Source organism: Lathyrus oleraceus, chromosome 5, assembly GCF_024323335.1.
Source record: "Lathyrus oleraceus cultivar Zhongwan6 chromosome 5, CAAS_Psat_ZW6_1.0, whole genome shotgun sequence".
Taxonomy (NCBI): Eukaryota; Viridiplantae; Streptophyta; class Magnoliopsida; order Fabales; family Fabaceae; genus Lathyrus; species Lathyrus oleraceus.
The window spans coordinates 411,153,452-411,166,127 of NC_066583.1; the positions used below are offsets into that span (position 1 = coordinate 411,153,452).

Genomic DNA, 12,676 nt, shown 5'->3' on the forward strand with positions numbered 1-12,676 from the left:
GTATGGTCCAAGCTCGGATCTTCCTTTCCTCTAAACATTGTGCCAAGCATGTACCATTTTGTTCTTCAAATATTGGGGATCTTTACCCTCCTAATAGAATAGACCATATAACTGGATGTTATTAGGTTTATCTCTCAAGGGGAATCCAAGCTGACGACGAGTCATTGATGGGTTGTAGTTGGTTCCTCCTTGTGTACCAATGATAAGTACATTAGAGAACTCACCAAAACTAACAATAATCTCTACGCCATCAAAAGAAGAATCATACCAAACAATATGATCATTAGTAAGAGACATGAGTCTCTGAGACCACCGTAGACATTGTTTGTTTTCCGTGAAGACCAGTGTCTGAGGAAAGTGCGGAATAAACCCGTTGTATAGAAGATGAAGACAACACACCATGGTTCCACCACCCTTAGAATTCCTTAAGTGCAGAGAGAAGTACGCGTCACCCAACAAAGTTGGAATCAGATTCCTGATTAAGAAAATTCTAATGAAGTTAACATCAACAAAACAGTCAATGTTAAGGAACAAAGTTAATCTATATATGAGCAAGACAAAGATGACTCTAAAAGCATCCATGCTTCTGGCTTGAGAAAAAGTAGTAGCTCTACCAAGGAGAAAGTCAGAAGTCAACCCTTGGATTCCTCCTTTCTTTATCCAATTAGCATCAATCTCATATTTCTTCAAATGAAGAGCTTCGGCTATGACTTGAGATTTGGGAATCTCCTCTAATCCACTGAAAGGCACCTTGTTGGATATGGGCATACTCCTCTAACATGGGCACTAGCTGATAATCAGGAAAAGTTAAACAACGATGGAGAGGTTCATAAAACTGCACCAAGACACTCAAAATCCCTTCAACCACATAAGTAGATAGTACGGATAGAAGCTTCCCATGGCGTTGCTTTAAATTCAAGGGATATAATACAAAGGATGACAACTTCCTTAACTCTTTCAAATCAGGACATTTGAAACTGTACTTTTTGGTATTCCTTCGTCCATATTCCATGGTCTGAAAATCATTTGCAAATAAGACCTTAGTTCCTTGAAAATTTATTGTTGTGATGAATGTTATGATGCACATGAATGCATGAATGCAACAATCACACACAAGGCAAACACAAACAAAGGTAACGAGGTGAATCAAGTCGTCATCAAGATCAATCATACATTTTGGTGGATTTAGGTTTTTCACCTTATCAACACCCAAGTTCCATTGATTTTAACGAGACTGATCGGATCAATAGAGAATCAAAGGGTTTGTTGTGAGTCACGGTCATGGAGTTGGGTTAAGGACCATCCCAAAGGAGTATAGTACGGATAAAAACCGGTAGAGCATGCTCTAAAAGGTTCCCAGAGTCGTGATCTCATCTATCGAATACTATAGGTTTAGATGGTTGACTCATCAACCCATAATATTCTCAAGAGAAACTCGTCTGAGTGTAGTATCGCGTAACAACTATTATCAAGCCTACATTTGAACAGTCTCTGCACGATGTCCTAAATAGGCCAAGCTGGGTTAAATGTTATGCAATCCTTGGCTTCTAAGACTCCCAAGTTGGAAAAAGTAATGTTTATCCACAACTTACTCGTGTGACAACATTAATTCCAAGGGGGTCTCCACTAAGTAGATGGGTCTCAAGTTAACTCGTTAAGGACTACTCCACACGAGTTGAACGTGACTATACCATCCTCCTATCTTATTTGCACTCAAGTTAGGGTTAGAACTTATCTCACCACTCAGAGATCACCAAGCACGTCCGACAAATTATATCACACAAACAATATATACAAACAAACATTAAATATCAATAAAATATCACACAAAAAAGTAGGCTAAACCCACTGAGGACTACTCCCCAGCAGAGTCGTCACTTTTTAGGTAGCGGTGCATTCATGACCATCGAGTTATGGATAAATCGGACGTCAATTGAAAAATCATAGTCGCCACTGCGCCTTATTTATTTCCAAAGGAAAAGGAAAAGTACGAACAAAACCTAAAGAAAATAAGTTTTCAAATCAAACTAATCAAATTCCAGAGATTACATGTAAGGGGGTTGGTTACACAAAGGGAAGGTATTAGCAACCAAAGTGTCCTAGGTACTCCTAGGGATCCCTTTTTTGTGTGCAAGTATTTTACTTGAAAAGATGTTTGATAAAAATGGAATGGGGGGATGAGAAAATAATTTATTTATTATATTTTTGTGTTTGAAAAGACCTTCAGTCTTATGCCTATGAACCAACATAAAAATGGGGGAATAAAACCCTGTAGTTCATGGTAAAAATTTCAAAGAAGTTGGTGGATTGATTTTAACAAAAGTTTAAAAGAAAAGGGCACAAAATGACCAAAAGATTTAAATGAAGTTGTTAATTATTTTTGTCATTTTGAAATTGAGGTCAATATGATTAAGTTTATTCACAAGTTTGATTTAAGAAAAAGTTTGAAAATTCATTGCCATAAGGCCAAAGTTTCTACTCATTAAAACATGTCTAAGTTGAAAACACAAACAAAGAAGGTTTTTGAAATGAGGGAGAGATTTTGAAATTTAAGAAGTGGGAGGAGATGAAGAGACTACCCTAGACAAAAAATTAAAAGTTAAGAGTTGAAAAGATCTGACCAATAGGAAGCAATCCACAAGACAAAGATGTCATATAAAAACTCATTTCCTTTGGACTTTTGAGCAAACAATAAGCATAAGCAATATCCAAGCAAATAATGTGAAGACCAAGGCATCAAATAAAGATGTCCATAATATCCAATCAAGCAGTCTTCAATGTCTTCAAATCTATTAGATGAAATATTTCCTTGGCAAACTCACAGAAACAATCATCAGACATCAATCAAAATAACATCATAACAATTAAGCACAGAGACAAAGTGACAGATAAACCCCAAGGGAAAATCCCACGGCCTGCATCAGATGAAAGGTACTGTCAAGGATGGTTCAGTCTCAAAATAATGGCATTGGCCAAATCCTTCAGAGCATAGGGAGTGTTGCATACTACTAAGTCCAAGAGTTCAAATCAAGGCAAGGTCAAAGGTCCAACAGTCCACCAACATATTTTTTAGGGTTTTCGTTATTAAGTATTTTAAGGTCCTGAGACCATAAACATCACAAAATTACAAGCACACAATATATACAAGCACAATTGATATGGCTCAAGTGAGCAAAATAAAGATGACCGAAACATAAACATCTTGCATGAAATGTAAATGGCGATGAATGATAAAAGTACTTGAATTTAAATTACATTAATTAAATGACTTAAAAGTAAAGCAATGTTAATAATGAGTTAGTCAATTGTTAGTGAAGAGTTTAATTGTTTAAGTCATTCTTTGGAGAACACTCAACTATCCATTCACACGTATGAAGACCTAAACCAAGACATCATCTGTGAGAAGGGCTCCAACTTGGATAAATCAATAAGTATGCCACTAGCTCTCACAAAAAGGAAGAAAAAGTCAACTCTTCATACAGTGCCATGAAGAATGGGAGACTTACAATCTCACTTACTAGAATGTTGTGCCATGTGGGATAAATTTAGCTCTATGTTAAGAAATTGTAATTGGACTTATGTAGAATTCACAACTATCTGAGGCCAGGAAGTAAAATATTGGTGTTAATGCATGTTAGAGACATGGTACAAAGAACGAAGCTCCTAAAACATACCACACACAAAAATTAAATGGGATGGACCTATCTCAATCAGGCTCATGTTGATTCATCTGACACAAGGTCATTGATGAATCGACTAGCATTTGACTTATAGAGAATTCATTGGTCAATGATGGATTAGGAAAGAATAAGGATGAAGATGAAGAGGGAAGGGGAAATAGAAACCCAAATTGATCACATGAGGAAATTCATCTGATTAATACTATCCATTCATCTTGAGGGATTACATTTCATCAACCCTCTAAATCTAATGGTATTGATAAAATAAAAGTTCAAATCGACCATGACCAAGGCCAAACAGAAAGTCAAACATCACATAGTCAATCAAATGGCTCAACAATATTTTTAAATGATTAAACAATTAAAAATCAATTTTAAAATGAATAAAATGCATTTTTAAATGGACAGAACCTCAAATCCCTTCAAATCACCAAATAAATGGCCAAGGGATTTACCCTAGGTCAAACAAGGTCAAAGGACCTTAGACAAAAAAAATTAGAATTTTTGGAAAGTCATAAGTATTTAAAAAAATTTAAAAACAAGTAAAAAATCATTTAATTCACCAAAAATATCAAAATTAATCCAAAAATTGATTTTAATTCAAAATATGGAAGAGGAAGATATTTAAAGATTTTTGGTCAAAGTCTCATATTTTTTGGATTAAAAATGAATTTAATATGAATTAAACAAAATAAAAGGATTAAACATAAAATCAAAAATAAAATAAAAATGAGAAAAAACAAGGGCCATTAGATCTCCCTCATTAATTAAGGTGACAAATCTGATGGCCACGCGTGTGTTGTCCATGGTGGATTATGGTCAACATGCTGTAAAGTGAGTCATTCAAACCAAGGGCCATGATTATAACATTTAAACGTGGTCAAAGGGACAGGAGGGTGCCAACACATCACCGTAGCTAGGAATCCGATCATCTTGTCCGATGGACCTCACCGGACTGGTCCACCATCAACCTTCACCAAAATCAAAAATGCATACACTATTTTAAAGAGAAAATTGTCAGAAATCCAAATCGGCCCTCAAAATTCTCCAATTCTCATTATATTGAAAGATACATGGAATTGAAAATTGAGGAGTATCAAATGAGTTTCTTAGATTTAACCTCAAAGCAACTCAATCTTGTTGCCTACATTGGTAGGACTTCAACCAACCAAAAATCAGGAGAAATGATGGAGAATTAAGGGAGAATCAAAGAAGAAAAGTTTCACAAAAATTCACCTTGTGTTTGCAATGAGGAAGCTCGACCTCAATCTCAATTTTCTTGGGCTTGCTTCTATACACTTGCAAGAGATGAAATGAATGATCAAAGGGCTAGGACTCTTGGAGTTTCAATCTCAAAACAGAAATGAAATTGAAACTCGATTTCAATTGAAATCTTCAAGTTTATCCTTTGATGGAGGTTGGGGAAGAAGCAAGTCAAAGCTTGGGCAAGAGGGGGTCCCATTCTGAGCTCAAGGATCATGTATATATAGCCTACACATTTCTTTCCACACCTTTTGAAATTTCTAAGTTAAAATTCAAATTTCACTTGAATAACTTTTAATATGAGTTTCAAATGAAACTAGTTCCTTCTTAAAAGTTGTAGCTTTTTCATTCCTATTCACTTTGGTCACAAATTTGACACTATTTGAATCTTGCATGAGGGAGTTATGGATTTTAGAAGTTGAGGAAAATTAATTGTTCAATGATGATGGCCCAAAATGACCTATAATGTTTCCTCTTGGTACATGCCCTTGCAAGTAGAATTTGACATTTTTCAAAGAATAAAAGTTGGACAAGACATATTGAAATTAATCATGAAACTTGGATGGTCTTAATATCATAAAAATTGAGCAAGTTATGATTCTTGGAAGTTGACCTTCTATCTAGGGCACAGACAAAATGACCTATAAGCTTTCACCATATAAAATGACTTTTTAAGCAAAATTAGCTCTTGATAACAACACCAAAGTTGTTTGTAATGTCGTAAATAGTAACGTTTCTCTTTGAATCATTTTCATATGACACAATTTGTAGGAGATAGGGTCTAGGAACCCCAAATTTGATCAGTTGACTTTCTCTGGTCAACCTCTTTGAACTAACTTGCAAAATTGAAGTTCTTTTGATCTTTGGGGATCATGGAGAATAATATATTCTTTATATTATGTAAAATTAAGTATCCTTTGAAATCTTTTACCAATTGATGAAGAAACTTGTTGAGGAAGTCATACAAGATACCCAGATGAATTAGGGCTTCCAAGCTTCAAACCTTTGATGAATTCTTGATCAAATTCACAAATAAAGTACATGGGGATCCATATATGATGCTTAGAAACATGGGGAGAATTTCCTTGATTGATCTCTTGTATTGAGGGTCTCAAACACTAGATATGAGCTTGATATGGCACAAATGGATGCACACACTACCTGCAAAAAAATGAAACTACACTAGGCATATTTTTGGTATTTTGGTTAGTAATCAAAGGAAAATAAAGTATGATACAATCAAATGTGCTTGGTGATATCTCCCAATACAAACCTAATTAATGAGGGGTAAGGAAGATACCAAGGTGTGATCCCAAAGCCAATGCAAATGATGAGATAGCATGAGGGATCTTAGGGTTAAAGTTGGGGTCTTACAGTAAGTCATAATAGAAAAGGAGGAATTGGTTATGACTCTGATGAAGATGATCAGAAACCTTTTATAGAAAATAAACCAAAATCTCCTTTTTCTTACCATTATACACCGACACAGACACAGAAGTTCAGTAACGCTAGAAAACCCAAAGTTCTCAAAAACTATGGGAAAACTAATCCTAAAAGACCCAAAAGATTATGGGTACCAAAAGATAAAATAGTGTATGTTGCAGATATCCTATGCAACATAATTAAAACACCAGTCATGGTACCTAAACTCTGGATGCTCGCGACACATGACAGGAAGAAAGCATATGTTCCAAAACTTGGAACTTAAAAATGCTGGATTCGTAGGCTTTGGAGGAAATCAGAAAGGAAGAATCATAGGATCTGGAACAGTTGGTAACAAATTTCTTCCCTCTATTTCTGATGTTCTTTATGTTTAGGGATTAATGCATAATTTGTTATCCATAAGTCAATTAAGTGATAATGGTTATGATATTATTTTTTATCAAAAAATGTGCAAGGTTGTCAATCAGAAAAATGGCACAATCCTTTTCATTGGAAAGAGGAAAAACAAAATTTATAAAATAAAACTTTCAGATTTGAAAAACCAAAACGTGAAATGCTTGGTGTCTGTTAATGAAGAGCAATGGGTGTGGCATAAACGCTTGGGTCACATTAGCTTGAGGAAGATTTCTCAGCTAAATAAACTTGAGTTAGTCAAAGGCCTGCCTAAGCTGAAGTTTTATTTAGATGGTCTTTGCGAAGCATGTGAGAAAGGAAATCTTTTATAAAACCACTTTCAAAACCAAAAATGTTGTTTCCACCTCCAGACCTCTGGAACTTCTACACATTGATCTTTTTGGACTTGTTACGACAGCGTCAGTAAATGGTAAGAAGTATGGACTTCTCATTGTTGATGACTACCGTCATTGGACATGGGTGAAATTCTTAAGGTACAAGAATGATTCAAACTCTATGTTCACCAGTTTCTGTTCAAAAGTGCAAAATGAATATGACTCTAAGATTATCAGAGTCAGAAGTGATCATGGTGGAAAATTTGAAAACAAATTTTTTGAAGAACGTTTAGACTCTAATGGAATATCCCATGATTTCTCCTATCCTAGAACTCCACAACAAAATGGAGTTGTAGAAAGGAAGAATAGGACTCTCCGAGAAATGGCCAAAACGATGATCAATGAGACTAGTGGCTAAGCACTTCTGAGCAAAAGATGTGAAGACATCATGTTACATTCAGAAGAGAATCTCCATCAGACCTATTATGGAGAAGACTCCTTATGAACTGTGCAAGGGAAGAAAACCCAATATTGCTTACGTTCATCCTTTTGGATGCTCTTGCTTTATTGTGAACACTAAAGACAATTTGAACAAGTTTGACTCTAAGGCACAAAAGTGTATTATGTTGGGATACTCAGAATGTTCTAAAGGATATCGAGTATACAATACAGAAACACAAATTGTGGAAGAATCAATTCATGTCAGATTTGATTATAAGTTTGACTATGAAAATTCTAAGCTAGTTGAGAAATTTGTAGATCTGGAGATCACACTTGCAGGTTCTGACAAAAAGACAATTGGTTCTGAAGAAGCAGAAAGAGGAACTTCATAAGCACCTGAACGTACAGTCAAACAGAAAAGACAAAGAAATAGGCAGAATGTCTCTGAAGAACTAATTATGGGAAACAAGGATGAACCTGTCAAATCAAGATCAACATTCAAAATTTCTGAAGAAACACTTATGGGACTAGTATCTCTGATAGAGCCAACATCATGTGAAGAAGCTCTTCAAGATAAAGAATACCAAGACCCAAGGAAACCCATGTGATTGGAACTAAATAGGTTTACATAAACAAGATAAATGAAAAGGGTGAAGTTGTTAGAAATAAAGCACGTTTGGTGGCATAAGGTTATAGTCAACAAGAAGGAATTGACTACAATCAAACCTTTTCTCCAGTCGTGAGGTTAGAATCTATTTGTATCCTTATATCCTTTGCTGTTAATTATTCTATTAAATTATATCAAATGGACGTCAAAAGTGCGTTTCTGAATAGTTACATTTCTGAAGAAGTGTATGCCCATCAACCTTCTGGCTTTGAGAATTCAAAACTTCCCGAACATGTTTTCAAACTTAAGAAAACTCTATACAGTCTGAAACAAGCTCCCAGAGCTTGGTATGAAAGACTTAGCTCATTTCTTCTTGAAAATGATTTTATCAAAGGCAAAGTGGACTCCACTCTCTTTTGCAAAAACGTCAGAAATGATCTTATGATTTGTCATATTTATGTTGATGATATAATATTTGGTTCTGCTAACCCCTTTGTCGGCCAAACAATTTATGAGTTAATGCAGGAAAAATTTGAGATGAGCTTAATGCAAGAACTGAAGTTATTTATGGGCATTCAAATCAATCAAACATCAGAAGCCATGTATGTCTATCAAAGAAAATACATAGAAAATCTTCTGAAGAAATTTGACATGTCAGAAAGCAATCCATCCAAGACTCCCATGCATCCTACTTGCATTCTAGAGAAGGAATAGGTAAGTCAAAAGGTTTTGTTAAAAACTCTATCGTTGTATGATTGGCTCTCTCCTTTATCTGACTGCTTCTCGTCCTGATATATTAATCAACGTATGTCGGTGTGCTAGATTTCAGTCAGATCTAAGGGAATCTCATTTAACCACTGTTAAGAGAATCCTTAGATATGTGAAAGGAACACCTAATCTTGGCTTGATGTATAAGAAAACATCAGAGTACAGGCTTTCTGGGTATTATGATGCAGATTATGCTGGAGATAGGTTAGAACGCAAACGCACATCTAGGAACTATCAGTTTCTAGGAGGAAACCTCATCTCATGGGCAGGCAAAAGACAATCAACCATTACACTATCAACTGCAGAAGCTAAATATATCTCAGCTTCACTTTGCTGCACTCAGATGCTTTGGATAAAGAATCAGCTTGAGGACTTTCAGATCTATGAGAGTAACATTCCTACCTTTTGTGATAATACTATTGCTATTTGCTTAAGTAAGAATCCAATTTTAAATTCTAGAGAGAATCACATAGAAATTAAACACCACTTTATTAGAGATTATGTTTAGAAAAGGACAATTGCTTTAAAATTTATAGATACATATCATCAATAGGCTGATATCTTTACAAAACTCTTAGCTGAAGATAGATTTCTATTCATTCTGAAAATTTTAAATATGGAAGATTGCCCAGAATGACTCTGAACCTGTGCTCCTCATCTCTAATGTAAAATTAGACTCTGACTCAAGCATATGATGTCTTCTGATTCTGATTCTGATACTTCTACAAGTTAGAAGACATCTCTATTAGAAACATCTCAAGTCAGAAACGTTTTGGTATTCTTGACTTCAAATACATCAACATGTGGCCTCCCAAATGTATGGCTCTAGCTTTTCTAGACACCTGTCTAGCTCATAACTCAAGGGCTAAACTGTTGAGATCCCCTCGAGCAGTGTGCAAATATTGAGATTAGAATCTCATCATTAACTGCATTTAATTTTTCTCATGATTGTCAAACTCGTTTCTAGCAGCAATCAATTTTTGTGTTCCCTCTCAAGTTACCGTTGTTGTTTTGCAATATGTTATTTTTGTTTATATACTCCCATGACTCCCACTTTCACACTTTCATTCTTCACTACTTGCACAAAACTAAATCTTCTAACCTTTTTCTCTGCAACTTCTCTTCATCTATTTCTCTAAAACTTCATTTGGTATCAAGAACAACTTCATCATGAATGCTCAAGAACAACAAATCTTCGAGTTCTCCCAAGAGATGAGTGCCCCAGAACAACAGGTTGAATCCCCACAACAAGTCTCATCCACCACTGCACTTTAAACAACAACTTCTTATCAAGAACCTCATGTTCTTGATCGTCCATCCCACATCAATCTATCTATACCATTTGAATAATTGGAAGTCCTTTGTGAGTTATTGGTGGACTTTGAGAGCCTCAAAGAAAATGGTATGGATTTAACACCATAACTAAAGAATCAAGGTTGGCTCACCTACTTCAACCGTCTCTATGTCCCTATTTACATAAATATGGTGAAAGAATTCGGTAGATTTGCTGACTGCGATGATCACTACATCGTCTCTCATGAAGGTAGAGAAAAACAAGAAATAGGGGTTTGAATTGTTTTCATAGGAATTAAAAACTTTTGAAACACCACACACACAAAATAAATACTGACAATACAAAGAGTTTATCATGGTTCGCTTGAAATTCAAAGCTACTTCAATCCACTTGGCCAATGTGATTTCTCCTTCAATAAGGACTTAGTCCACTATTCTCAATTGATTATAAAAATACTTCTAAGAGTTTAACAACCTCTTATCCCTCTCAAGTCTACAAACTTAAAAAAGTCACTTGAGGAATTACAAACAATTTCAAGAATACAAATGTTTGACTAGATGCTTCTAGATAAGCAGTATAAACACACTTTAAGAATGATGAAACACAACCATACAATATTGAGAAACAACTCTTGTATGGAAAATATTTCTTACAGCACTGATAGTGAAAAATTTGGAGTACGATAAGGTTGTTGTGTCAAATGTTGTATCGTTATATATATGTTATTCTCTTCAGCAAGTTGTAAGGATGTCTTTATATAGAACTTGAGATGATACCGTTGGAGAGAAAACAATGGAGATTTTGTGCTAGTTATGGGAGTTAAAGGTAGTAAGTTTCTTGTCCTTTCCATAGAAATCTTGAGCGTAATCCATTGTTTCCTTAAAAGGAATTGTACTACAATTTCAATACTTCTAGCGTAAGTTTTTGATCAGGTGATGTGTTGAACATGTATCAGAGTGAGCATGATCAGAGTCTTCAGAGTTAGAGTTTAGATATCTTTTGTAGTCTTTAGATATCTATTGTAGAGTCTTCAGATATCTTTGCGGTCTTCAGATATCTCTTGTAGAGTCTTCAGATATTAGAGCTTGAGCTTCAACATCAGATTCTTCAGGTGATTTCTCCTCATATGTGTTCTTGTTCAGAGTCAGATTTGATTTCACTATGTTGGGTCAACTTATCTTAGACTCAATCAGATTCCAAATATTCGTTTCTTGATGATCAGAAAATGACTTATCAGGGTCATTTTAACTTAGAATCCTGCATACTTAAGAAAAATTGCTTGGGTAGAAAATTGTTTCATTCTTTGTTATCATCAAAACTTAGAGATATATTGCAGAATCAAAATCTTGTTCTAACAATGTCCCCCTTTTCGATGATGACAAAACTTAGAATTTTGATGAAACAATAAGTACTTTCAGAGATACTAAATTGAAAAATGATCAGAGTAAGATAGAGAATGACTCCCCCTGAGATTAGAAATCTCCCACTAAGTCTGATACTTAAAATTTTAATAAAGATATTTCATATCAGATATGGGTTTCTGGGGTAGAGAATTTCTTACCAAATCTTCTTAGTTTGCTTGCCTTCCTGAAAAATGACTTAGACTATGCAATAATTTTATGTCAGAATGTAAGCAGTGAATTTCTGAGAGTTATATGAATTATTTCATCAAAAAGACTTTTATTTTCTCCTTTTTGTCAGACTCAAAAAGTAACTAACTTAAAAGTTTTTATTGATAAGGAAACAAAAGTCATTTCTTCTCAGCACCTTTGATAAAGTCATTTCTGACTTGTTTAGATAATCCCTTCAGCTTGAAGACTCCATAAGTCATCCATCTAATGAACCCGTTCTAGTGAGTCCTTACTTCAGAAGGATTGTCACTGACGATGGATTCATCAGAGAGCTTCTTGAATTTGGAAGCGGAACTCTCTGAGAACTTATCTAGTGCCTCATCAACGTAGGTAGAGTGAGGCCAGGTTCAGAGGGTTCGGGAATAGGTTTAGAAAGTTCATGTATAGGTTTAGATGGTTCAGGTACAGAAAGAGTCTTTTCAGATTCAGCTGTGGCCTAAAGGTCTTCAAGGTTTTGGGAATGTAGGTCAGGGTTATTTGAACCAGAGTGTTCAGAGTTAGAGGTGAGGTCATAATAAGGAGGGGATCTATGGGTGGAGGAGATGGATGGTGATAAGGGTTCGTTGAACATTATGACTTCAGAGTGGGGGATGGATGTGGTTTGGAGGTTGAAGAGAGGTAAGGGAGATGAAGGTTTGATGGTTTTGAGAGGGATGGGGTTTGATGTTGTGGGTTCTTATGGTTTTGCTTCAGAAATAATGGGTATAAAAGGTGTTGGTTTAGACGAGGAAGGGATAGAGGTTGTTTGTTGTTGAGATTTGGATTTTTCTCTAGGAGCTATAGTATATGTGGAACGTAAGGTGGATAATGTTGTAATAGTG

At 35.3% G+C, this 12,676-nt stretch overlaps 1 protein-coding gene across 1 annotated transcript; it reads left to right on the plus strand.

The window, feature by feature from the left end:
- Nucleotides 1-8,913: 8,913 nt before the first annotated feature.
- On the plus strand, nucleotides 8,914-9,438 carry LOC127081083 (secreted RxLR effector protein 161-like). The gene has a single exon (XM_051021368.1). It carries the CDS (start codon nucleotides 8,914-8,916, stop codon nucleotides 9,436-9,438), a length of 525 nt encoding a protein of 174 aa, XP_050877325.1.
- The last annotated feature ends 3,238 nt before the right edge of the window (nucleotides 9,439-12,676 follow it).

Coding starts and splice junctions, on each gene's coding strand:
- LOC127081083 (XM_051021368.1), top strand. CDS start 8,914: ATGATTGGCTCTCTCCTTTATCTGACTGCTTCTCGTCCTGATATATTA.